The sequence below is a fragment of the Zonotrichia leucophrys genome, chromosome 14 (genome assembly GCF_028769735.1).
Source record: "Zonotrichia leucophrys gambelii isolate GWCS_2022_RI chromosome 14, RI_Zleu_2.0, whole genome shotgun sequence".
Classification (NCBI taxonomy): Eukaryota; Metazoa; Chordata; class Aves; order Passeriformes; family Passerellidae; genus Zonotrichia; species Zonotrichia leucophrys.
Genome location: NC_088184.1, coordinates 5,432,603 through 5,457,292, shown reverse-complemented (window position 1 = coordinate 5,457,292; position 24,690 = coordinate 5,432,603). Strand labels below are relative to the sequence as shown.

The window sequence follows — 24,690 nt, the reverse complement described above, 5'->3', positions numbered from 1 at the left end:
ACCGGGCGCAAGAGGCAACCGAGCCCACGGGCCCCGCCGGAGCCCCGCGGTCCCGCGCGAGCCGGCCGGTGTCGGTGCGCGGCCGTGCGGAGCTCCCTCCGCTCCCCGCCCGGGCCCGCACGGCGAGAACGGGGCGCGGCCTCCGCCAGCCAGAGCCGGGGCGAGCAGCGGGGTCTGGGCCCGCCGCAGCGGCCGCCAAGGGCCCGCCGGGCAGCGCAGAGCGGCGGCCGCAGCGATCCCCGCGGAGGTGGCAGCGGCGGCCCTGCGGCGAGGCCGCGGCGGCAGCGGAGCCCGGCCCCTGTCCCCGCCCCTCCGGCCTCCTGGGGCGGCGGCGGCGGCCGCGGCGCTTTCCCCTCCCTCTCTCGCTCGCTCCCTCCCTCCCCGGCTGCGGGCTGTTCCCCCTCATGCGGATGTGACATTTCACGGCGTTACCGCAGCCGCCATTTTGAGGCACAGAGCGCTGGCGGCGGCGGAGCGGCAGCAGCGCGCCGGGGCTCGGGCGACGGGGGCGGCCCGCGGGCCGGGAGCGGCGAGCCGGGCGTCGGCCAGCGGCGGTGCCGGGGCGCCGGGGGGGGCGGGAGGGCACGGCAGGGGCCCCGCGGCGCCTCCCCGACTTCGCAGCGCCGCGGACACCTCGCCGGGGGAAGGGGAAGCGCCGGGCGCCGCCGGGCCCTGACTCTGGGTCTCCCGTCCCCCCCTCCCGGTCCCCTCCCCTCCGGCCCCCGGGGAAGCCGCCGCCCCCGGCCGGACCCTCCTCCCAGCCCCTTTTCCCCGACCGGGTGCCGCCGCCGAGATTGGGCGAATAGCGAGTAAATACGTGCGCGTCTCGCTGCCTCCGCCGGCGCCCCGCTCCCTACTCGCCGGAGCCCCGCCGCAGCCCCCCGAGCCGGGCGCCCAGTCCCGGCCGCTGCCGAGGCCCCGCCGCTCCTCCGGCCCTTCCCCTCCCGACACAGGCCCGCAGCCCCCCGCGGGAAAGGCCCAGCCCGCCGCCGCCACCGAGCCCCAGCCCCTGCCCGACATGAACCACCATCAGCAGCAGCAGCAGCACCAGAAGCCCGGGGAGCAGCAGCTGAGCGAGCCCGAGGACATGGAGATGGAAGGTAAAGCCGGCCAGGGCCCGCGCCCTCAACTCCGCCGAGAGTTTCCCCCTCGCCCCTCTGCCCCGCTCCCGGGGCTCCCCCAGCGCCGCGTCCCCTCGGGGCTCCTGGGCCGCTCTCCGCGGTAAACACGCTCTGCCCGGGCCGCTCCTGCTGGCCCCGGCAGCTCCGGGGCGCGGGGAGCGCTGCTCGGCGGGGCTGCGGGGGGACGCCGGGCAAAGTTGCGGTGCGGTGCCGGGGGGAGACGGCCCGGGGGGCTCCGCAGGAATTCGCACCGCGGGAGGGGGAGGCCGCGGGGGAAGCGCCGCTACAAAAGGAGCCCCGCGCCCCCGGACCCTCGGAGGCTCCCGCCGGGCGTGGGGCGAGCCGGGGGGGGGGGGCGCACGGGGGTCCGGGCAAAGTAGTTGCCGTGATTCCGGGGCAGGGTTTTGCCTGGGGCGGGCCAAGGGGACGCGGCTGTCGCGGGGCTCCCCGGCGGGGCGGGCGGGGGGCTGCAGCCCTGCCCTGCCCGGCCGCTCATTGTATGCAGGCAGCTACGCTGCTCGCCATTTTTAATTAACCCTCCTCCGAGGGTTATTTACAGAACCCGCTGCCGGCCGGGCCTGCGCGGGTCGGCGGGCAGCGCTGGCCATGTGTAGCGCCTGCACAGCCCGCGGCCCGCATCCTGCACCGTCATGCAGTTGCGCTGGTTCCATAAAGGAGGCACTACGTTTGCATGTTCCCTACCCCCGTCCGGTGTAGTCTCCGGTGGTGCCTTTAGCGGGGCCTTTTCTTTATTTTTTTCTTTCTCTTTTTTGCGTTGTGGTGTTGTTTTTGCACGCCCTCCCCTGCTCTGAACAACACCTTCCATTTGAATTCAACGCTGTAACATTATTTCGGGCAAACGTACGGCGGGGTTTTGTTCCCAAAGGAAGGACGGCCACAGTGAGCTAGCTACTCGTACCTATTGACTTGGAGGTCAAAATCACCAACTCCCTAAATATCGTTTAGAACGCCTGGCTGTGAAGATGACAATTCTCATTCAGCCTGACATAAATACCCACGAGCATAAGATATTTTTCTTGAAAACGGGACAATCGACTTGGCACGTGTACCTTTCTGCTAAATAATAACCACTGAAACTGGGAGGAGTGAAGGTGCTTCAGTGGAAGTTTGTCACAGTGACTGTGAGATTACATTTCAATTTTAGAAGGTCATTACATAAACCTGGCTTTTTAAAATCTAGCTGTTTCATAAAATAATGGCTAGAACTTATTTACTATCTAAGTTACTCTTCAGTTCTGTTTTAGTAAAATCTCCAAAGTGATGTTTCTATACAATGGGACAAATAAGTAAAAGGAGTTGATTCAAAATATACCTCCTATTTGTATACATACAAGTATTAGTGTCTTGTGGGTTACAGTTTCCAGCAGATGGTTTGACAGTCATTAGTAATCTGCATTTTCTCAGTGTCCTTTTTAAGTCCTTTAGAATATTGACTGTATTTACTGTGTTTATTTTGAATTTTGCGGGCTGGATGCTCTGCTGTTCTGGGCTCACTGTGATATGCTGGACATTTTTATGCAGTTTAAGGGTGTCCTGAACTTCTCTGGATTGCACCCCCTCTGCCACTGGGAATACAGGAGTCCAAAATACATGCAGAAATCACTGATGATTGTGGAAATCATGCTGAGTACCAGTTCCATTGGAGGAGAGAGTTTCTGCACATGTCAACATAGTGACACTAAGAATACATCATTGTCTCAGAAATCTGTTTGTAATCTATTAGACTACACACAGCTGATTCCAACTGATATGACAAACTTGGTAATTTTTAAGACTTTACAGAACTATCCATTTATGTAAAAACAAAGCCAGAAAAGTTTAGCCTGTGGAGGTTTTTTCCCATACTTGATTTTTATTAGAGAAACATGTTGATTTTACTGGGCTGCAGAGATCAGCTTATTGCTAACTTTTATTAAAAGTAGACATCATGGGTATATATTAATTTAATGTGTAAAACAATGTTTGTCATCTTAATATATGGGTGTTAGTGTTTTCTTTAGAGATGTTTTCAAGCAGTGAGGAAAATGCTTAATAACATGTAGTTAGCTTAATTTTAACATGCACAGAGCAGTATTGGATGCCATTCTTCAGTGAGTGATCACATTAGATTTAGGAGGCATGTGAAGAATGCACAGTGGAAAATTGCACATCTTGATTTGAAATTACTTGAAGGTTTGCTCAGTCTGTGTACAGCTACACCAGATGAACAATTTTTAAAGAGTGGAATAACAATTTTAGATGTAGTAATCGAAGTGTGGAATTCAGCTCTTCAGGGTTGAATCAGATATGGTATTTTGGGTGTTTGCTCTCATGTCACTATTTTTTCCTCTCCCCTTTCCCTTATGACTAATTTACTCTTCCTTGATGACCTTATGGACACTGTGTAAGTGAAAGTACTACTGGACAGGGCTTTTGGACTTCACAAGGAATGAAGACATTCTCTTTAGAAAGGAAACTTAATCTCTGCATGAGGGAGGAAAGCAGCAGTGCCAGCCACGGTAAGGGCAGGTACACTGAGCAGCACCAGGGGATGGCTGCAGCCTCACCTGCAGTGCTGTGTGTCACCTGTCACCCCCTTGCATTTAGTACTGCTACCCGTGGGTGTCAGTAATCAGCTTTAGCCTTCCTGGGGCTTGGCAGCAGTGGTATGTAGACAGAGAAACTTTAAATTTCAGGGCTCAGTAGGGGTTGTGTCCCTCTAGCTGAAGGCAGCTACTGCCAAAGCTGAGGGACACTTGGACAGCACAGTGTTTGCTGCCTCTGGCTGTCCCCTCATGTGCCACAGCCGCTGTTGGGCTGCTGCACCTCCCTGAGACTATCACAAACAGAGAGTGGGGGTTCAGATGCAGTTCAGGTTGTTAATTGGGTTCACCTTGCAGTCCCATTTAGTGCTGTGTGAATGTGGTGAGGGCATTGGGGCAGGAAGGAACAAGAAGGGCAGCTTGAGGTGGCACAGGTGGTGACAGTTACTTGGCCAAATTCTGTCACTGCTCCTGCATTCTGTGTGCACCCCTCATTTATTCCCTGCTGCACAAGAACATGTGATTGTGGCTGCCTTGGCTGCCTTTGGGCCGAAGCAGAGTGGGAGTGTGCACATGAGCCGTTGGTGCCTGGGTGTTAGATAAATTAACAGTTTGGGGTGCTGATTAGTAAATTATCCTGTGGAAATTTTGAAGAGTTTATTTGTATGCTAAATAAATTTAGTGGGAGAAATAAATAATAGTTTTTCTGTACTGTAAGTAGGGTGTGTAGTTTGCTTTATCATGCAAAGAATTAGGGCTCTGGCGTTGCTAGTGAGTTGCTCTATAAAGTGTAATTGAATCCAAGTCTGATACTTTATATATGCTTCCTCTGTAACATCTTTTCACAAATGCCTGAGCTTCAAAGAACTCTGCTTAATACAAATCTACAGCTACATGTTGCATAGAGTTCTTTCATGAAAAGTCTCCTTTGCAGCTTAATAACTGTAAGTTTCCCTTGTTTATAATTTCAATCTGTTGTTTTGTAGATTCGGCCTCTGCCCATAGTTCCATAGGTGCGTGTGTTTCTCATTAGGGATGTTTCTTTCGTGAAGTGGCCAGTGCAGGCTTAGCAACACAGTGTCACAGGCAGGGAACATCCAGTGACTGGTAGTTCAGGCTGCATGCTTGTGTTCTGTCCTTGTGTCAGCTCTGCAGCCTCTCAGGCAATGCCATCTTTTAAGTTTTCCCTTAGTTTGGGCAATTTAAAATTGAGACTTGAATTGCAGGTGAAATGATACAACATTTGTACAAAAAAACCCCAGGAAAAACCCAATGTGTCTGTGTGTATGTGAAAATTTTAAAATCACACTATTTTGCTGTTTCCATGCAGCTGAAAGTTTGTGCTCCTTGCTCATTCCTGTTTTGCTCATTACTGACAGAATTTGCTAGATTTCAGACCCACTGTGGAATACTGATTTCAAATACTTAACTTATTTTTGCCTGACTTCTGAATGCTTGCTTCCCTCTCATATTTTGTCCTCATTGGTATTCTCAATTCCTGGCAATTTAATATCATTTGCATACATAATACTGTGTTCACTTCTTTTTCTGCTTGCTTCTATGCCCTCCTCCTGAAGACCTGTATCCCTCTTTTCCCCTGTGTTCCTTTGCTGTGTTCTATGTTGCCTTTAGCCAGGTGATGATAAAATGAGGCTGTGTGTTTGAGAGGAGAAAATGCAGACTAATTTCATTTTACAGCTGTAGGTATCTGCTTGTTTATGTGTTCTTCCTGCCCCTTCCCCTCTCCAGCATTTTCCATGAAAGAGATGATGGTCAAGCAAGGAAGTATAAAAATGCTGATGTAGTGGACAACGAGCAAAATTAGGTTGATTCTGGGGTTATACCTAGAGCAGAGAACCAGGCCTGGGCTCTTATTGCAATAATGATCATGTTGGTAGCTCTGGAAACAGCTTGCTTGGCCTTGGGAGAAGATGTGCATTGGATCATTCTCAAGTAGCCACTTCATGCCAAGCAGGAGAACAGCCTTGGTGGCTTCTGAAGAGTGCACGCTATGTCTGGAGTTCCTTCTGTGCATCCTCCAGAAATCTCCACTGTGGATTCTCAGTAAGCTGTCAGATTTAGTAAACTCTCTGGGAAGAAGTGGAAATAGTGGAATAGTGGAAAATGTGTGTAAGCTGCAGAGGGAAGTGCAGATCCCACACTCCTCAGGATGGGCTGTGTATCTCAGGCTTCCTCACAGCACTCCAGTTGTTCGTGCTGTTGACTGAATTCAGAAGTGGCGAAAACTGCTCCCTGTTGTTCCTAGGGAGTTCAACAAAGTAAAGTAGCAAGCTGTCAAGTTGTGTGAGGAGGAGCAATAACAGCCAAAACTACTTTAAAAAGCAGGTGAAGATAGTTGTTTAAAAGTACCTGAATCAGTTTCATTGTTGCAAAGTAATTTATCACAAGAAAATCTAAACAGTGCATCCCGCCTGTAGCAGTTAAACCAGTTTAGCCAGTACATCTTGCATGACATCATCTGATATTTGGGGTAAGGGTGAAAATGAACTGGTTTAAAGCTTGTGAAGCATCCAATTCTTCTTGAATGATAATAAATTTAAAGTAGGGCATTGTTTGCTTTAGTTTGTGCTTTGAGGTGCCTCAGATCAGTTGTTTTAAGTTTGACTTTGTATCTTGGGGCTGTAGGGCTTAGGGCTGTTGATTGTGAAGGAGTAAAAGACTGGGTGGCTTCCAATACAAGTTATTTGTAATCCATAGCAAGTATGCTTTTCCCCCTGAAATATATATGTGTGTTAATGTATTCAAAATCTGCTACTTACTGATTTGACACTACCAGCAACAAGGTTAACAGTTATTAAAAAGTGTTCTGAAAGGAGAAGGGGGGCTGGAGATGGGCTATCTTATTTGTCAAGTTATTAAATATATAGTGTTGTTTTCTGAAACATTTCCATTGGTCACTCTAATTTATTTTGCTGCAGTGGTGATAGCATTTTAATTTCATATAGTAGCAAAAAGAGTGACAGTGCACCTAATCAGTGGCAATGGCTGTAGCACAATCTGTGCATATTGTTGCAGACTTAGACTGCATTATTTTTACACATCTTCTAATCCATTTATTTTTCATTTTGCCTTGCTGATTGTAGTAAAACTATTTCTATAAGTTTAGAAACATTGAATAGGATTTGTATGACTTGCCAGCAAAATATAGAATGGTCAGCTTGGAAAAGTGTCTTATTTTGACTTTGATTTGCCTAGATTCTCTAGAAGGCTGAGATTTTCTCCACTAGAAATAAATTAGGCTTCTGGAAATTAGTAGATAGATTTTGAAAATACTGTGTTGACTATTTCTAGTTTGGGGAAGACAGTGTTACTCTTGCTGTAGTGTCTAAGAATCTTGGGGATTCTCTTCGGAACTTAAAAATACATTTGAAAACCGTTTTATATTTGACTTGATATAATCTAGAATATCACAATTTGATTGCCCAATGTAACAGCATGGGCATATTTGTTAGGCAAAATGTGTTAAAAATATGGAGATTAATGATAAATTTTGAGAAAATTAAAATTCCAAGCTGTAATCAATACAGCATAGCTCAGTTAGTGTTTTTAGTTGCTGCTTGGCAGCTGTTTGAAACATTACCAAAAGAAGTCATTCCTGACCCATATAATAGTGAAGATTTAAACAAAACCATCATGCTCTGTAGCATCAAATGTCTTTGGAGAACAGGATGTTCACTGTCTGCAAACCTGAGTTCTCCCTGACTGCAGCTGTAAAGTGAGCTCCAGAGTGATGCCACTCAGAGAAAGTGTGCCAGGAGCATCCTACTTAACTTGGGGAAGGAAAACCACAGCTCCCTCAGCCTGTTCCTGCACATGTGCTGGTGTGTGGGTCTAGACAGTCTTCCAGGTGTCCTGAACACCATCAGCCCCTCAGCTGGCACTCCAGAGCACATTGCAAGCCAGAGGAAGATGATGTGGATGGTGAGCTGGGATGTCGCATGAGGAGAAAGTTCAAAATAGAATTTTTTTAGCAGTACTGCAGTATTTGGAAGCCTAGGAGAGGTGATGAGTTTTTTTAATATAGTTACATTCTTTGATATGAAACATAAAATTGCTGGGAAACAGAACTTGGAGCTTTATATGTTGTATGTTAAGTGGTTTAATGCATTCCAGTAGAACTTGATTTAAATGCAGAAATCTGTGAAAATTATTAAGGTCATTTTTCATAATTTCCCTTTTCCTAGTGTAAATAGCAAAGGATGTGTAGGAGTATCATTGGTGTTCACTGAGCTCTAATCTTGATCATCTGATGATTTCACAAGGTGCAATGTAAGGACGTTTTTAAGAGTATGGCATCTCCAGCTGTGCCTGTGTGTTTTGGTAAAGGTCTAAGGACAGTTCTGGTTCAGGGTTCTGTTTGTGATGTTACCCTAATACAACAATTGGATTAATTTCTGCCGTGTTTAAAACAAGGAATGGTTCCGTATTCCCACAAGAGATTTTCCTCCCTGTGCATTTCAGTGAGTTTTCTGATATTCCTGATATTGTTCAGCAGAACTTTGGTGGCGATTTTGATCAAGTGTGAGAGTACATTACAACTTGGTGATGCTTTTAAACTCCAAATACAGCTTAGGAGGTTAATTTTCTTTCTGATAAATAGATCTGACATTAGTGGTGTAAATTGGTTTCATAAAATGCCTAGACAGTGAATTAAAAATGTACAGATGTTACATCTATCTTTAGTAGATAAGGTAATAAATGATGTTATTTATTTTAATATTTAAATTTAAGAAGGGAGAAATTACATTTTTAAGTAGAGAAACAGACTTCTCAGTATACAACCAACACATTGTGGGAAGAAGCCACCCTGTCCAGGCACTGGGGCAGCTGTGTCACCCCCTCTTGTTGCTCCTGGGTGCAGCTGAGCCTTCATCCCTCAGCAGAGGAAGAGGAGGATTCTGGGGAGGTGCTTTGAACTTGCCCACGTTCTGCAGTTCTCCCACTGTGCTGGACATGCTTGTGGCAATGGCAGGGGCTGGTATCCCAGCAATGTTGTATTTCAGTGTGCAGTTATTGGGGTCTAAAGGTGGCCCCCTGTGCCTGGGCTCTGTGTTTCTGTTCATTGCTGTTCTGCCCATGAGCTGGGATAAGGGACCATTATGGATCTGCCAGGCTGCCTCAGCCCCCTGGATGACTCTGCTCTTTAGCAATATGCTGGTTTTGCACAATAACCTGTTGCATTTTTTAGTCTTGACAGTCTCTGATTGCTGGAAAAGAGTGAAGAGATTAAGAACTGTTAACTGGAGAGTTAACATTTATTTTTATTATTTTTTTCCTTCCCCTCCCATCTCAAAATGCGTATTGTCTTAGTCAAGGTGGAATTCTGAATCCTGGTACAGGGCCATGGTGATTTCTGCATCATCGTTGTTATTTTTCAAGACCAGAGATCACTTCATTTGGAGTTGGGGCAGAACTTGGATTCTCCCTTCCTGCTCCCAAACCCAGACAGTTCTCCTGATGCAGCTGCCTTTTTGCTGCTCAGTACTTGTGAAATGTGTCTCAGTTACTTATCACCAGATATTTCTGGTAACTGCAATCAGGTAACAATTTTTAGGCACAAGTTTTCCTTCAGAGAGTATCTTAATTCTTCAGTTAGATAAATGATTAATTTGCTTCTGTTACAGATGGAGCTGACTGGACTCCCACATGCTGCTGTGTGGGGATACAGGCTTCAGGTCCTGAGACTGTGAGGTGTACTTGTTGTAAAAGGAAATTTGCTTAAGCAGAGTCTGTGTGAACCTTTTATTGTTCATTAAATCAAGCTAAGGATTAGTTAGATTTCTTTCTCCCTTGGGAATAGCAAGGAACTGACCTCTTCTAGAGAATTTTTCACCTGGTTAAGTGTTAGTTGCTTAATAATATTAAGGGGTGAACCTAATTCTAGAGAACATGAGAAACTATTAGAAGTTGAACACAGATAACTCAAATGTGTCTGTATATGATATAAATGTAATAGTGGGTCACAAGGCACATGCAAAACCCTCCCTGCTAATAGCAATTAGAGTAGTGGTGTTTCAGTTTTCATCTGCTTTCCTCTCCTTCTCATTCTTCCTGTGTGGCTTTCACCTCCTCTATTTCAGTCTGACTGCTTCAAATACTTCTTGCACTCTGCATCAAAAAACCAGTCCCCTTGAAAACTAATTGTAGTATTGTAATAACACTTTGTAGTATTTCTTGTCATGCTGCAAAGGTAACCATAAGCTTAAGTGTTGGGTTTTTTCTTTCTTTTTCTTCTTCTTCCTAAAAGTGTCCTTATGGCTGAGGAATTAAAAATAAGCAACAGTAAAATCAACCCCAAATCTGCCAGAACAAAAAACTGACTAATAATTTCTTTAAAATTAGTTAGTTCTGAAAGCTTAACCACAGAAATTTATAACAATTTTTTTTTTCCTTCAAATATACTGCTTCAGTTCCATATTGACTTCAAAGTATTTCCTTATCCTCAGCAGATTTGTCTTGTTTTTTTCAATTTACTTTGTTCATCAGGCTCATGCTTTGACCTCATACCTGTGCCCTGGATTGTATTACCCAAAGCAGGAGAGAGGATGGTGTGGGAAGGATGTGGTCCTGACTGGAAAGGATTCTTGTGGCTTCCCTCTGGAGGAGGGAAAGCTGTGCAGCTCCTTTGCTTATCAGCACAGCTCTGCTGGGGAAACCCTCTTGGTTTTGATAATAGCACAGATTAATGGGAAAGTAATTAGAAAGTTGCACAAGAATGGGTCTGGTCGTGCCTGTGTCAGTTGCCTGTTGATGAGCCATGGCTGCTGTGGCCCCTGTGCTGGGCTGAGATCAGGACTCAGAGCCAGGGGCTCGTCAGTCCCTGCAGCTGAGCAGGAGCTGAGCTGGCTCTGGCGCAGGCTGGGTTGTGCTGCTGAGGAAAGGTGTGTGCAACCTCAGCATCTCTCTTCAGGCTTTTCAGCTTGGGATGAAAACACTTCAGCTGTATTGGTCAGTGACCTCTCTTGCTGGATTAGGAAAACATTCCAACTAATTCTAAAGGACCTTTCAGCATCCTGCAGTTCGAATGAACTGAGTGCAGTGAGAGCCCATGCCTCAAGTGCTTCTTCCCAGGATGTTTATCTGTTTGTTGTCTTTCAGATCATACATACCCCAGCAGTGTTTGTGTAAATCTGTATTTCAACTAATAATTAAGATGAATAAAAATTTAGATACTTTATGCCACCTTTGAAGAACAAAACTGAGGTCAATTCCAAGAATGGAATGTGATTGCTTGGAGTAAAGCTTACTCAAGATCTGAACATGAGCCATGGGAGCCTTACTCACCCAAATGTATCAACACTTGATTTTGCTGCTGAAGTTGTACCAGTAGCACTGAATTCAACACAGACTGCATCTTGAAGGCCCATTTTGTTCAATATTATTATTGTTATTATTATTGTCACCTGGCTTTAGTTTAAATCAGTCCAGCAGCAGCCCACTTAGCAGCTGTGTGTGCTTGACCTCTGTGGGGCCAGAGGCATCAAACATCTCCCCCATCCAAGGAGTCTCTTGGCTGCTGCAGTGTCAGTGGCTGTGCAGCAGTCCAGCTGAGAGTAATGCCTGCAAGAAAGAGGAGCTTAACCCAACATTGTGCACGAGCTGCACAGAAGGTCCTTGATTTGGTCTGGGCACAAGACTTCATGGTATCAGATGACTTTTACATGCTGCTGAGAGCCAGGGGAAGAGTTGTGTCTAATTCACTTCAACGTTGCTACAGAGTAGAGGTTGTCTTCTAGAGCAGGGTTTTTGACTCTGTGCTTCCCTTTTGCCTCCTTGCTCATAAGGAGATGAATGAAGAGATCTGAATTTAAAATAACTTCCTTATTTTGTGTTTATTTTTAACCTAGCTCAGTTCACTGGTCTGTGTTATTGTTTGGCCCCACAGACACGTGGGTCAACTGTACTGAGGAGGCAGGAGGAGGAGAAAATTCTTAAGCTGTTAACGGCTTCTAGAATTTGTTTTTAAAACATACCCAAGATCCTTTATTGGGCATCTGGGCCTGTCTCCCCCAGGAAATGCAATGCAGGGCTGTAGCAAAGTTCCAAAGGTATAAAATCCAAGTGTACAGAGCTCTTGGTACAGACGCGTGGTTTTACTGTTACAAAAATTGAATGTTGTTCAGATGCAAACCACTTCTGGGGATGAAGTTGTTCCTATTACAGGTCTGCTTCTGCAGGTCTTCATTTCTTTTACTTATTTTTTTCTTTTCTTCCCACAAGGCTATTCCTTGTCACTTAATATAGTTTCTTGCATTTTCCAGCTTGGAGATACATCTGAAGGGTCTTCAGTTTTTTCCCCTGTATAAAGTGGGTTACTATTTTCTGATTCAAGTACACATTAAAAAGTCAAACAGTTACCCAATTAATATTATAAATTTAAATAATAATTTAAATTAAATTATGATCTAAATGTATTTGTGAGGGTTTTAGTCTCCTGTCCAAGTTGTCTTTTTGTGTGGGATGAAAATTTCCAGCTTGCATTCAGACCTGGGGTTTGTGTAATTACTGCAGCTGTTTAATCAGCCAAGGTTTCTGGCCAGTGTAATGGTACTAATTTAAACAGGAGACACTGATTTCTGGAAGATGGTTGAATAATAAAAGTTTTTACAGGTGTGCTAGAAGCAGAGAGTTTCAGAGTTAACCTGCTTCCTGATCTGGAAAGTTTGCACAAGAAGATGCATGAAATTTCTGTCATTTTGAATTCAGCTGAAAGTGTTCCTATTGCTATTAGCATCACATTCACAGGTTAGATCTAAGAAGGTAAAAGTGGCTTAGAACTGATGAGCTTAATGCTAGACAGGGTCTAGTTAGCATGGCTGGAGCAAAATGTTGGCAGAGATTACCTGGGCTAATGCTAATTTTTGATCTCTCATTTTTAATATACCTTGAAATGCACATTAACCACCTCAGATGCATAGTTTATTAAATCAAAGGATGGGTGTACAATAGAAGTATTCAAGATTTTGGCAGCACACACTTTTGTAAATAGATATTTGTGTTTTCTGAAGTAAGAAATTTTTAAAGTTAGTGGAGTTGTTGAGCAATTATGGTTGATTTCTGCCCTAAATATGGACTGTGGCCTTCTGTGAGAAGCTAGTTAAACCCTTGGTGTTGTAAGCCCAGTGCTGGTAGTTGGTTGGTTTCTACATCATGCTCAGAAATTTGGGGGGAGTTGTTAATTTGGTAACTCACTGCTGCAGTGGGGATGCACTGCAGCCCATAGCAGTCCTGTTCTGACAGCACTCCCTTCCTGGGGAGCCATGTCCCAGCTGGGGACCTGTGGGGATGACAGGACACTGCCCTGTGCCCCTGTGCTTCCCAGGGGAGGGGCACCAAAGGTACAGGAAGGGCTGCCTTGGCAGGAGAAGCTTTGAAAATGTGTAAGTGCTTCCAAAAGAAAAGCTGTGCCCACCTCCTGCTCCAGCTCAGGGGGGCACCTGGAGGAGGGGATAGCTGGGAAGAGGTGCCTTGTCCTTGGCTGCAGCCTGGCCTGGGTGCTCCTTGGGCAGAGCAGAGGCTGCAGGGATTCCTGCTCCTCCCTCCTGCTGCCACAGGGAAAGGAGATGGTGTGTGTTAGCTGCCTGCCAGGCAGGGAGTGCTGCCAGCACTCACCTCACATGGAGTTTTCAGTGCTATATGTTCACTTCAGAAGTTCAGCTTATATTCATAAGATAGCTGTGTTCTTGGCTGTGTAGAGTGGCCTTGAATTTTCTGGGAGCTGGAATGCTTTCCTCACCACACTGTTTTTCTTTCCCATGTTGATTCACTCACCAAGATCTATAACTGTAAGTCCTGTAGTGGTTAAATGTATGCAGCTGCCTCCTTGATCTGCAGGAAATTTCTACTGTCTCTGTAATCTTCAGCAGTAGCAAAACCTATTTTAAGATCCTGTTTTAATGGGAGTCCAGCACCTGAATATACCTCAATAATTTGATTTATGGCATCCCCAGATTGCTTAATCACTTTGTGTTGTAAGGTTTGGGAGAAAATACAAATTGCTGTAGATATGCCACTTGTAGTGGTGAGAAATACCTTCTACTTTCCACAGACTTCTACCAGTTCTTTGAGATGTGTTCTTTCAAGCAATGATAAATACAAGGATTGGAGTTGTTGGAGCTATTTTGAAGTGCATGTTACCATTTTAAAGAGTTTATGGAGCCCCAGTGAGATTGCAGGAGCCAGCAGTGGCAGGAACAGCTCTTGTGTGCACATCATGTACCTGCATCCCTGTGCATCATGTACCTGCTGAGGTTTTCACTCATCCTCTCTGTATTTCTGAACAAAACTCAAAAACTGAAAACCCTTAATGCCCTACAACTCCTGCTTTTCTTTCTGTTTCCCCCTGAGGATAAAGCATCATGAAGGTTATGGACCTGTGTAAGCACAGAGTCTGATTGTTGGATATTGAGAAACTTTTGCTGGCACTTGGATTGCTGATCCTGTTCAAGATCTGGGCAGATCAAGTACATTAGTGTATGAAATAAAGTGTAGGGTCATTTCTTTGATCTCAGATAAAGTATTTTTGTAAATCAAGTATTACAATAATAGTGCCAGTAATACTAAAATAATCCTAAATTCTATAAATAATAGCAATACTGCTGTTTCTGATTTAGTCCTCACTTACAGAACAGAAAGTGTGAAAGCTGTATCTTGTTGAGCCAATCTGATTGCATAGTTGTTAAAAATGATAACAAAAATCTCATGGAAACTCTGCAAGTCCAGCAGACTTTTTTTTCTAAAAAAAAAAAAGTACTAATTGTCTCTGGAACAGCAGTTGTAACATGCAGTTAATGCAGTGCAGTTGTGTAGCAGGAGTTTGTCACTCCATGCTGGTTCTGAACCTCAGCTGCAGAGGGATGCCAGGATTTTGATGGAGTGATTGGGACCAGTGTCTGAGTTTGTCTGCATGTGTGCAAATGATGCATTTATTGGTAGATATGGAATAATCTTTCCTCTTCCCCAGTAGCTGGAGCTCAGCATTCAAGTGGGAGTTCCCTGTACAGCTGAGCAGGGAGAGTTCAGAACTGTGCCTGAGAAGGAAACTTGCAGGGATTGGGGGTGTGCTCAGACTTCAGGGGTGCTGGGTTGTGTTAAGGCAGGGAATAAGCACTATTGGCATTGAAATCCTTACATTTGTAGCCTTTCTGTTTGCTTGAGAAATTTGTGGAGTTGATTGCTAATAGGATTTGCAGAAAATAATGAAAATACTCTTTCCCCCTAATTATAGACCCCTCTTTGGCTGGGAACACTTGCATGTGTTAGGTATGATGGCAATAGCAAAAGTTAAAACCAGATGCCTCTTAAATTAATTGAAAGGTGTTTCTCTTTGTTCTGGGGTCATTTATTCTGTCAGCACTTTGAAGTAAATATTTTAATTTTCAAAGAAGAGAGAGTGGCATTTGCAGTGTTTTGAACACTGAAGGAGCACCTTTTTATCTTGCATTGTGCAGCCCAGCAGTAGTGGATGTGGCATTTTCCTGTGTGTGCAGCCTGGTCCTTGGGGTGCATTGCCTCTCTCCTGCACTTCAGCTGCAAGTGCCTTAAATCCCAGGGCCCTGCCTTGAGGAGGGCAGGATGGGGAGATCCTGCAGCTTGATACAAGTTTTCTGATAAAATCCCAGAGATCTCTAGCATCCCACAGATGATCATCTAGATGTTTAGTGAAATATCTATTACCCAGATTGTCCAAGTCAAAGTGAGCCAGAGATGTACTCACCTTGTCCCCTTCTCTGTGTTTCTTTTTGGTCTTGTGGGGTTTCTTTGCTCTTAAAGCTTGTTGAAAATGCATCAATAATAAAACATCCACAGGGACATTAAAATACCTGAGCTTGGCCATATGAACGAACAGTGTATGTTTATTTTAACATTTTTGTGGTCCAAGGATGCAATGGTGGGGGAAGGTAAGTCTGCTAGGTAAAAATCTAGACAATTGTGTTGTGTCTGATGGGGTTTGTGCACACGCTCAAACAGGTAAGGACTCTCCTGTTACATGTGCACAGATAAATTTCCTGTTGTGTAGCTTAGCTGTTTGAAGTGTGCCAGTGTTGTGTTACCACCCAGATAAACACAGCACTGCCACTTGTAGCCACCTGGCTTCTGTAGGGAAAATAACTGAATATTCTTTGAAAAGGTTTGTTGGGCTCTTTTGCTGGCCTGAGAGCTGAGTCCCAGAGAGCAGCTTCTCCTCCCTGATAACCTCCAGCAAAATAACCACTAAAGTAACCATTCTCTTTTCAGTCCCTGTCTATTTTATCTTCTCCTATTTTAAAATTGTCTTTTATATCTCTTCCTATTCTTTATTACAAAGGCACAGTGTGTCTCTTCCTTTCTTTCAGAGAAGAAGTTTCCCCCTCTGGAAGGGATAACAGTTGCAGTTAAATTATTACTGTCTCAGTAATTCTTAAATCCTGCTCTAATTCTGATTTTGACCAGTAACATCTGGAGCTTATTTGAGGTTTGGGTCAGACCTGACTCTAATGGCATTTAAATTGGGGCTCTCTGCTTCAGTTCAGTTAGTTTACTGAATAAAAAAAATTAGTCACTTTTCAGTGGAAAAACTTGCAAATAATGCACATTAATTGCAGATTTTTTTTTTTTTTTGGTACGTAATTCTATTTCTTCAGCAAGATCTCTTAAATCAAGTCCTCTCTGCTTCTGAGAGAAGGAACATCCTTATGGCTTCTTAATTGAATGTTTTTGGTGAAAAAGGTCTGGAGCTAAGGAAGTGCCAGGAATTACATACCAGGCAGTTTGTGGTGTACCTCTGTGTTTGGGTTTATTTTTCTCTTCTCCCCTGTGATCCACTGCCATGCACTATCCCATGCTCACACCCCTTCAAGGGAAACTGTTCAGTTTTAAAGTCATGGAAAAGTAGTCCAGAAGAAAGAGGGGCAATGAGGATCCAGTACTGGGGAAGACTGACCAAAACAATCTGCTTTTGTATGCTCCAAAGATACACTCCAAATAGTGAGAGCATTTGTGGGGCCAGAGTCGTAGCCGGAAATGAGAATGGAGCAGGAGAAGTGTGAGGAGTGAGGGTTTCCATCCCAGCTGTGTGTGAGGTTGTAGTGGCTGATGATGACACAGACCACAAAACACTGCATTATTAAGAGAGAAAAATACAGGGTGTGGAGTAAACTTGAGGGACTTTGTGTTGTCCTGAGACAAAGGAAGAATCATCCATCATCAGTAGAATAAGGGATTTGAGATACAGCTCAGTTCAGTGATGGTGTTTATACCAGCTTCTAGCCAGAGGCAAAGCAGGAAAGCAGCAATTAATTTTGGAAGTCCTCAAAGTTTGCTTCAGATGAGTGACACCAGCAGTGGAGTGAAAATAGAAGTAGTTGGGAAGATTTGCCAGGAAGAATAGAGTATTGAGATTGGGAGTGTGTTTCTGGAAACAAAGCATAAGAAAGATGTAATTCACTGAGTGACATGCAGTAGCCAACTGTCCTAAAATGTGTTTTCAAGTCTGTTTTGTTGCATTTATGTTCTAAGAATAGATGACCAGAAAGCTATTGAAATACTGTCTGAGGATGTGGCTCAGGAAACAAAAACTAAATGTAATATGTAGTAAGAAAGTAAATATGCAACAAACATGTGAGCAGTGAAATACAATTTCCTCTTCAGAATGTATTTCTGATGAAAAATGTGCTAATTATAATTGTTGCCACATGTGAAGTAACTCAGTTTTCCAAAGAAAAAGGAGAAGAATTTTGACCAACTTGTTTTGTCTCCCTTTACAAGGGAAAACTAATTTGGATGATTATTTGGGATGGTGACACATCAGGACATTACTGAGAGCACTGAAATATCCAAGAGCCACACCATACACAGTAAACTCCATCAGAAGCATCATTACCTCTCCACTCCTGCCATTTAGTTGCTCTTTAAAATGAAATTAAAATAAAATTACATAGGTGTGAGGCCTTCCTTCTTGAAGGCACCTCTCAAATTTCAGTTTCTGAAATAGTTGTTTGCATAAACCATGTAGTTTTGAAGTTTGCAGCTGCAGATGTTACTGTATGAGGTACAGGGTTCAAGAAGCTCTGTCTGTGATGAGGTTCAAAAAAATTGCTGGTTTAGGGGTGTCCCAGTGTATATCAGTAGGTTTTTCTTTTTTCTTGTTTGTATTACAGGTTGCTCAGGCTGGGAGATGTGAATTTGGCTGTTCACAGCTCATGTGCCTGTGGAGTGCACAGCAGTTTCTTTGCCTCGTGGATGTCAGTGTGTTTGTGTTAGGATTTGGAAAAGCAAGTTAGCCTCAAAATCCATGTATGGCTGGGTCTGTGTGCTGTTTTCTCTAGAATACAGAGTATAACTTCATTCCTGATTGTGATTGCTTAACTAATAGGCCTGGGGAAGCAGGGACTTGGTTCCAGGTCCCATGGCAGCCTGTTTGGCACCAGAACAGCTGGTTGGCTATTTAACACTGAATAGTTAAACAGGAAAAGCTTTCTCAGTCACTTAAAAGTTTCCTTTTGTTTTCAGTAAGAAAAGAATGCGACTTAAAATTGCTGACAAAGAAAAAGTGATAAAATTGTCAGTGGAGTGCTTAACTGAGGATTATAAAGTTCCTGTTCTGCATTCTTTTAAGAATTCCATGGTAAATAGTGGAGACTGACACCCGAGATTCCATAGAAAACAGTTTTTCAGCTGTGTTATTTGTTTGAAGAAAGTTGTTCTCCATGTAGGCAGTATTAAATAATTAACACTGTTTAGTGCTAATTTTGGTGTCTGCTAACATTTGGATGTTTTCAGTACAGTAACTTTCATCTTCAAAGCAGTGAAGTGAAGCTGATCCTCAGAACATTTTACAACAATAATCAGCTCTTTCTTAGAGCCTAAGTAATAATTTTCTTCCATTAACACTTGGGGGTAGAAAGGTTTCTGTCAGAATGGAAAGGGAAAATAAAGGTTAAATCTTAGTTAAAACGAATGCTGAAGAAAGTGTAAACTGCTTTGGGATTTAATGGCTCTGTGTTAGAGACTGAGGAAAACTCTTGCATCAGTGCTCTGTTAAGGCTTCTAAAATTGTTTTAATGATTGCTAGTGTTCATGCTACAAAGTAGAAGAAAGCAGCCACCTGGCAGATAATTCAGTAGATTAAGGCTGGCCAGAAGTTTAATAGTTGAGGTTTCTTGGGAGTGTCTGGACCCCAAAAATCTTCATGGAGACTCCAGTCAAAACGGGGACACAGATGGAGGGAAAGGGATTTCCAGATGGGAGCAGGATGGGGCAAACACACAGTGTCTCTGCTCCCTGGGGCACCAGCCCTGAGCCCTTTTTGTGCTCAAGGCAGGGACACCACAAATCTCCCATCCCAGCTGGGCACCCCTTCCGTGCACAGTCATTCTGTGTTTGTCCTCTTTGGTCAGGGAGCTTTTGTGGGATATGGCACAGCATTAACAGGCGAGGCTGGAAAATCGAGCTTGTTAAGGAGCGACCTCAAAAGCTCCTGGGGAACATGGCTTTTAGCAATTTGGGAAACTAGTGGAGAATAGAGCTCTGAAATCTAAGTTTTAGAGAACAAGAAAACAACTTCTTTTCTAGATCATCTCATTTGAAAAAAAGAACATTTTTTGTTTTGCTTATTTTGCAGTTGTTAATTTTAGATGAGAGCGTAATTACTTCTTGTTAATTACATTGAAAACAAACGTTAAAATTAACCTAAAGTGTAGATTTTTTTTTGTAGTAGGAATCTCCTAAAGTCATGCTTTACTATTATACTTGAAATGTATCTGTTATTAAACAGTGAAATCAGAATTTCAGTGGAAAAGAATGATTTTGTCAGCAGTGCTCCCTGTAAGGCTGGCAGGAAGCAGTAAATGCTCCTGTTACCAGGCTGTGCACGTGTGCTTGTGTATCAGCTCACATAAAGGACTTAACAAAGCCACCTCAAACCTCAGCCTTGAATGGTTTAATTGTTGTTGGCGTTTTCCCCACGGTTAATCTACACTTGTAAAAGCGACCCTGATGTGAGGTTAGGATTTATCAGCGCCGGGCACCCCACACTAATTGGTTCAGCTCTGCACTTCACTGCCGAGGTGCTTCTTCAGAGCTCAGCTGCTGGGAGCAGTTCCCTGCTCAAAGCAGGGGGAAACACACCTGGCTGTGGGGCTGATCCTGCTCCCAGCCCCACGCTGCCTGCAGGCTCCTCCACAACTGGGAATGCTTTTCCTGAAGTGGAGGAGAACCATGACTTGGGCCTGGTCTTTGTTCTGAATGAAAATGCCAAACACTTTGGCAATAGGCATTGCTTTTCTACAGTAAAGTTTTATAGATTCCGCAAAACTGTTCAGTCAAGAATTTTGGGGTTTTTAATACTTCAGGCTAGTAATAGGTTTTTTGTATGAATGTTCTAAAGTTCCTTATGGAAACCCTGAATATTTGTGTAAGATTACCCCTCCTGGATTGAGCAAAAATGGTTTAACCTGGTGTGTGAGTGGCAGAGGCTGATGTTAACCATGAGTGCAGGGAGGGATGGGGAGTTCCCTCTGTGCTGTGCACACCCCGAGGGTGTCTGAGCCTGGCCACACTGCCTCTGTACCTTTTCACTGCTTCTCATAGAATCTTCTTCCATTCACTGCACTGCCTTTGGAAGTGAACTGGGAATAATAAAAGCTTTGTGGAAGTTCACTGTGCTGCTGCATTTTGAGCACTGAGTGCAGCCTGGTTAACAGCTTGCTTCCCTCCTCCATCTTGAAAAGATGTAGGGCAAGTAAGGAAGTTACAACAAGGAAAATAAAGATGGTACAAGGTATCAAGTGGCTGTTTAGAGCTATTATCTGAGTAGACTAGGAAGGGTCCTGGATAACTGAGGAAAGATGTGCTAAAAGGCTGGAGAGCAGACTTCATTTCTTTAAACTTGCATTCTGGTAATTTAGTATGAAGTCCCTTGTGTATTCTAAGTAGTAGAAAATCCCATATCCCCCTCTACTCATGAAGAAGCCAAACCAGCACACGTGACAGTCTTGATTTGCAGTTCTTCTGTATAAACAGTACCTTTCTACTTCCATGTTGCATTTCAGATTGCTCTAGTACTCAGTGCACTGTGCTAAGCACATCCTGTAGTGGCTCTTGGTTGCAGAAGCCACCACCTCAAGGAAAACCTAATCAGGTACTGTGCTACTGAGATCTCCAGTTGTGCATCCCAGCTGGGCAGTGTGCACATCCATGGCATGGCAGAGATACCAGTCCTTGTGTCTTCATAAGGACCTGATGTTTGCATTTTTCTGGATTCACCATGGGACTAACTGATGAACTTTGGAGATGCTTTGGCCTGGGATTTCAGGCTGCTTTGCTGTAACAGCCACCTCTGAAACACATTCCATAGTTACCCTCAAAGGAATACTTTCTTGTGAGTGTATTTGATGCTGACTCCTTTACTATGCAGCAAAGAAGCCTGGATTTAAGCTTGTTTGTGTAGTCAGGTGAGATGGAAATATGATTACCTGTGCTTGCCTGTTTCTTCACAGTTTTATTTAGTTTTTAATGTTATTTTCCTGATTGTGATTTGCCTTTCCCTCTTCTCAGCAAAGCCTAGTCTAGAACTACCAGCTGTCTGCAGCCACTGAGTCAGATTCCTTGAGCCTGGAATACCTTATGTATTGATCCACTTCTCTGCACAGCTGGGAGCATAAGGAAGAAGAGGAAAACAAGATCAGTGTTAGCAAATCTCCAGTAATAAAGGAAGACCTTTAAAAGCATTACTGAAAATAACAGGAAGAAGTGCTGGAGGTATTAGATCCCTAAATGTGAGGGGTTTGGGCACATTGCACAGTTCCTGTGGCTTGGAGTGATCTTTTCTGTTAAAAGAGAAATTAAAAGATGGGGCTAAAGTAGGTGATTTATATATTTTGCTCCTAGTGCCTATAAAATTAATTCCAGTGCAAATCCATATTGTTATCCACTGTTGTTCTCTACTAGGAAATTCATTTTGCTTTTAAACTCCAACTCGGACAGATCAGCAGTGTTTCAACAATTTAAAAAGTCACATCACTATTAGGAAAATACAGTCAAGCTGCCTTCCTGTACTACTGCTAGTGTGAGCAAAACTCAGCGTGCTCCAAGGCTGAGTTCAGGAGTGAGCAGTGCAATTAACATTTGCTGTAAGGATGAATCTGGTCTCACAACAGAGTTACAGAATCTGAATTGTGATGAATAATATTTTGAGTCTGTAGCAGAGTTACTGCGCAGAAGCAGTGTACCTTCAGAGCTGGTTTGGGCAAGTGGTGTGTGTGATCATACCCATGTAAGGCAATGTTTTGTGCTACTGGTAAATGTGCAATGCCTTTTTGCTGCTTAAGCATATGGTGAGTGTTCAGTTATTGTATCTAATTAAATAGATGTGCACCCCAAGACTCTCTGAGACTGTGGGTTGCACTCATCCAAAATTATATGGAAGTGAGTTCTGAAAAGTTTATGTATCTGAGTAATAAAAATCGTGCTGGTCCAGGCGGTGGTGTGTGCTTTTCTGGACTTCACAAGGGAAGAGGGAGGTGCTAATGGGAGCACAATCATTAATTACATAACATGCTTATATTATTATCCAAATATACCCATTTTAATTGCTTTTTAATTATCTGTCTTTACCACACCAAGAACATGTCCACAGCACTGTAGCATGATGGGTATAGTGCCACACAAATGTAAATACTCTGTGGCTCTTGGACTGCCCTGGCTCCAGCTGAGGCTGCATCCTTTTCTTCCCTCTTTCAGAACTTCATTTTTTCTGTGAGTGGATTTGCAGCCTCTCTAGTGATGCCACAGATGGCAGCCTCTGTTGTTGCAGTGGAGAAGGCTATTACTTAGCAGAGCAGTAAAACACGAGCAGGGGTGTGATACTGGAAAAACACATTGTTCAGGGTGTGTTCCGTAGGTTGGGACCGAGTGCCCGAGCCCAGCAGAGATGTAATCACACTGCCATCCCTGGAATGTGCAGAGACAAGACCTGACGAGTTGGGAAGCTGCTGCTGTAGCCTTGCTGCTCTAGATACAGCCAGGAGAAGGTAGTGCAAGTCCAGGAGCTGCTGCAATAATAGCTCATGACACTTCTGATGTTTTGGCCTTTCCTGATCATGGGGGAAAATAATTTATCTTGTCAACTGTTCTAGTTACTGGTTTTCGAGTATTACAGGGTAACCAGAAGCAGTCTTCCTGCCTTTCTTCCTGATCTGATAGTTTTCTAGAAGCATAGCCTAAGCTAAAAAAGCTCTTCAGACTAAGAAAAGGAACTGTGAAAGATTTTTCAGCAGGCCTTCTCTTGCCCTGATGACTGCCAAGAGGTTGTGACACTGTGCAATGCATAAAGCCAGGATAATGAGACAGGCAGGTTGGTATCTTCTGTTAAATAATTTTACTGTACTGAAGAAAAGCTCATGCCAGTGCTGCTGTCTACCCCAGTTATTAAGCACCTGGGGCTTGAAAAGCTTTTGAAAGATCCCTTGAAATGTGAAGGCTGCCTATGCACACTCTTCACCAAGAGCATCAAGTTGTAATTTTGTTGGATAATTATGGGTGTGTTGTTAGTGTCCAAACTGAACTCTAGTTCATGCAGTCTTTCATCTGACACTGAATTATTCATAAAGCAAAGGGTTAAACTGCTGAAAGCAGGTAATTTAGTCACTCTTGGTATCAGTAAATTTTTGGGGTGACTTCTTCAATGGCAGCCTAAAGTCCACTGAGGAGTTGTATTGATAATACCTTAAATGCTTTTCATGTGTCAGTGGCAAGTTAATCACATTTTTAAGGATTTTAAGAGTTTTGTTTTGTAAAGTGCCATCAGACTGCTCCTGTCTTTGAAGATCAGCAGATAAATAGGTTGCTGCAGCAAACTGCTTAGTTATAGAGCACGTTCTGCATAGGCTATTTGTTCTCAGCTATTTTTCTGTCCACAAAGTTACATTGTACCTCCCATTTATTTTCCCATGAAGATAACAGTATCAGTGGGATGAAGCTTCTGATACTATTTACCTTACAGACTGGTATTGTTCATGCATGGTGTTCAGGGGCTTCTTAGAATGTAACTGCTTTGTTTTATCTAAGAATAGAATAATCATGTACTCTATTAATACAATTTTGTTCTCATCCATTAGATACATTGGCACAGTTAGAAACCAGTCTGACCATCCTGTGCTTTGTCCAAATGTCCTCTTTGGCCAGGCAGACCCAGTGCTGGGAATGCAAGGCAGGAGCAGCATAGTGATTGATCAGTGTAATAATAAATGGTGGCTGCAGTGTTGTTACTGTCTGTCTAGTCATTGCTACATATTCTGTGGGCATGGCAGAGATGAGTCTGCTTCCAGGAAGCTGTCCCATCCCAGCTCTTCATTTGCTGTCTTGTGTAACATCATCTTCTGTGGGAGACTTGCAATTCCCAGTCAATAATGCAATAATTACTTGTTTCAGATGACAATTAGAGAGCAAGAGACTTCCGTATAATACTGCTTCATTTTTGTTTTGGTTTGTTTTTTTTTTCTAAGATGTAATGTTGACTACTTGCTCTTTAGTAAATAAATGTCTTTTCTCCTTTCTTTCTAAATGTAACAGAGCAAATTTTGAAAGGATTGAAGATCTTTAAACCTTATTTTCTTAGCTGGAAGTCCCCTCACTTCCTATGCCCCTAATACCTCTTTCCCTTATTCTGTAAGCCTGGCTCTGCCTCCTGATACTTCTCTAGAAGCTTTTTCCCCTTAAGACTTGGTCATTGTCCTTCATAACTTTCTTGTTAAGGTACATACATTTCTAGATGCACCTTTTGACTGGATCAAGTAAAGGACCACGAAAAAAGAAAAATGATAAATGAAACCAAAGCAAATTTTCCCCAGCTTTGCTAATGGGAGAATTAACTTTTAACTAAGACAAATGATAAATAATATTTACAAGTAATGGAAACATCCATGACAGCAGTTATCTACATCTTGATCCATAGGATCATGGGGGTTTCTGTACTTCCCTTTTCCCTCTTCCCATTCTTCTGGCCAAACTAGTCTCAGTCTTTGTTA

The 24,690-nt window shown here is 43.8% G+C and overlaps 1 protein-coding gene across 1 annotated transcript in view; it reads left to right on the top strand.

The window, feature by feature from the left end:
* Positions 1-531: 531 nt before the first annotated feature.
* Positions 532-24,690, top strand: part of USP7 (ubiquitin specific peptidase 7) — a 70,839-nt gene continuing 46,680 nt past the window's right edge. The window contains exon 1 of the mRNA XM_064725694.1: positions 532-1,100. Within this exon, the coding sequence (XP_064581764.1) occupies positions 1,019-1,100 (82 nt within the window). The 5' untranslated portion in view covers positions 532-1,018. The remainder of the gene's footprint in view (positions 1,101-24,690) is intronic.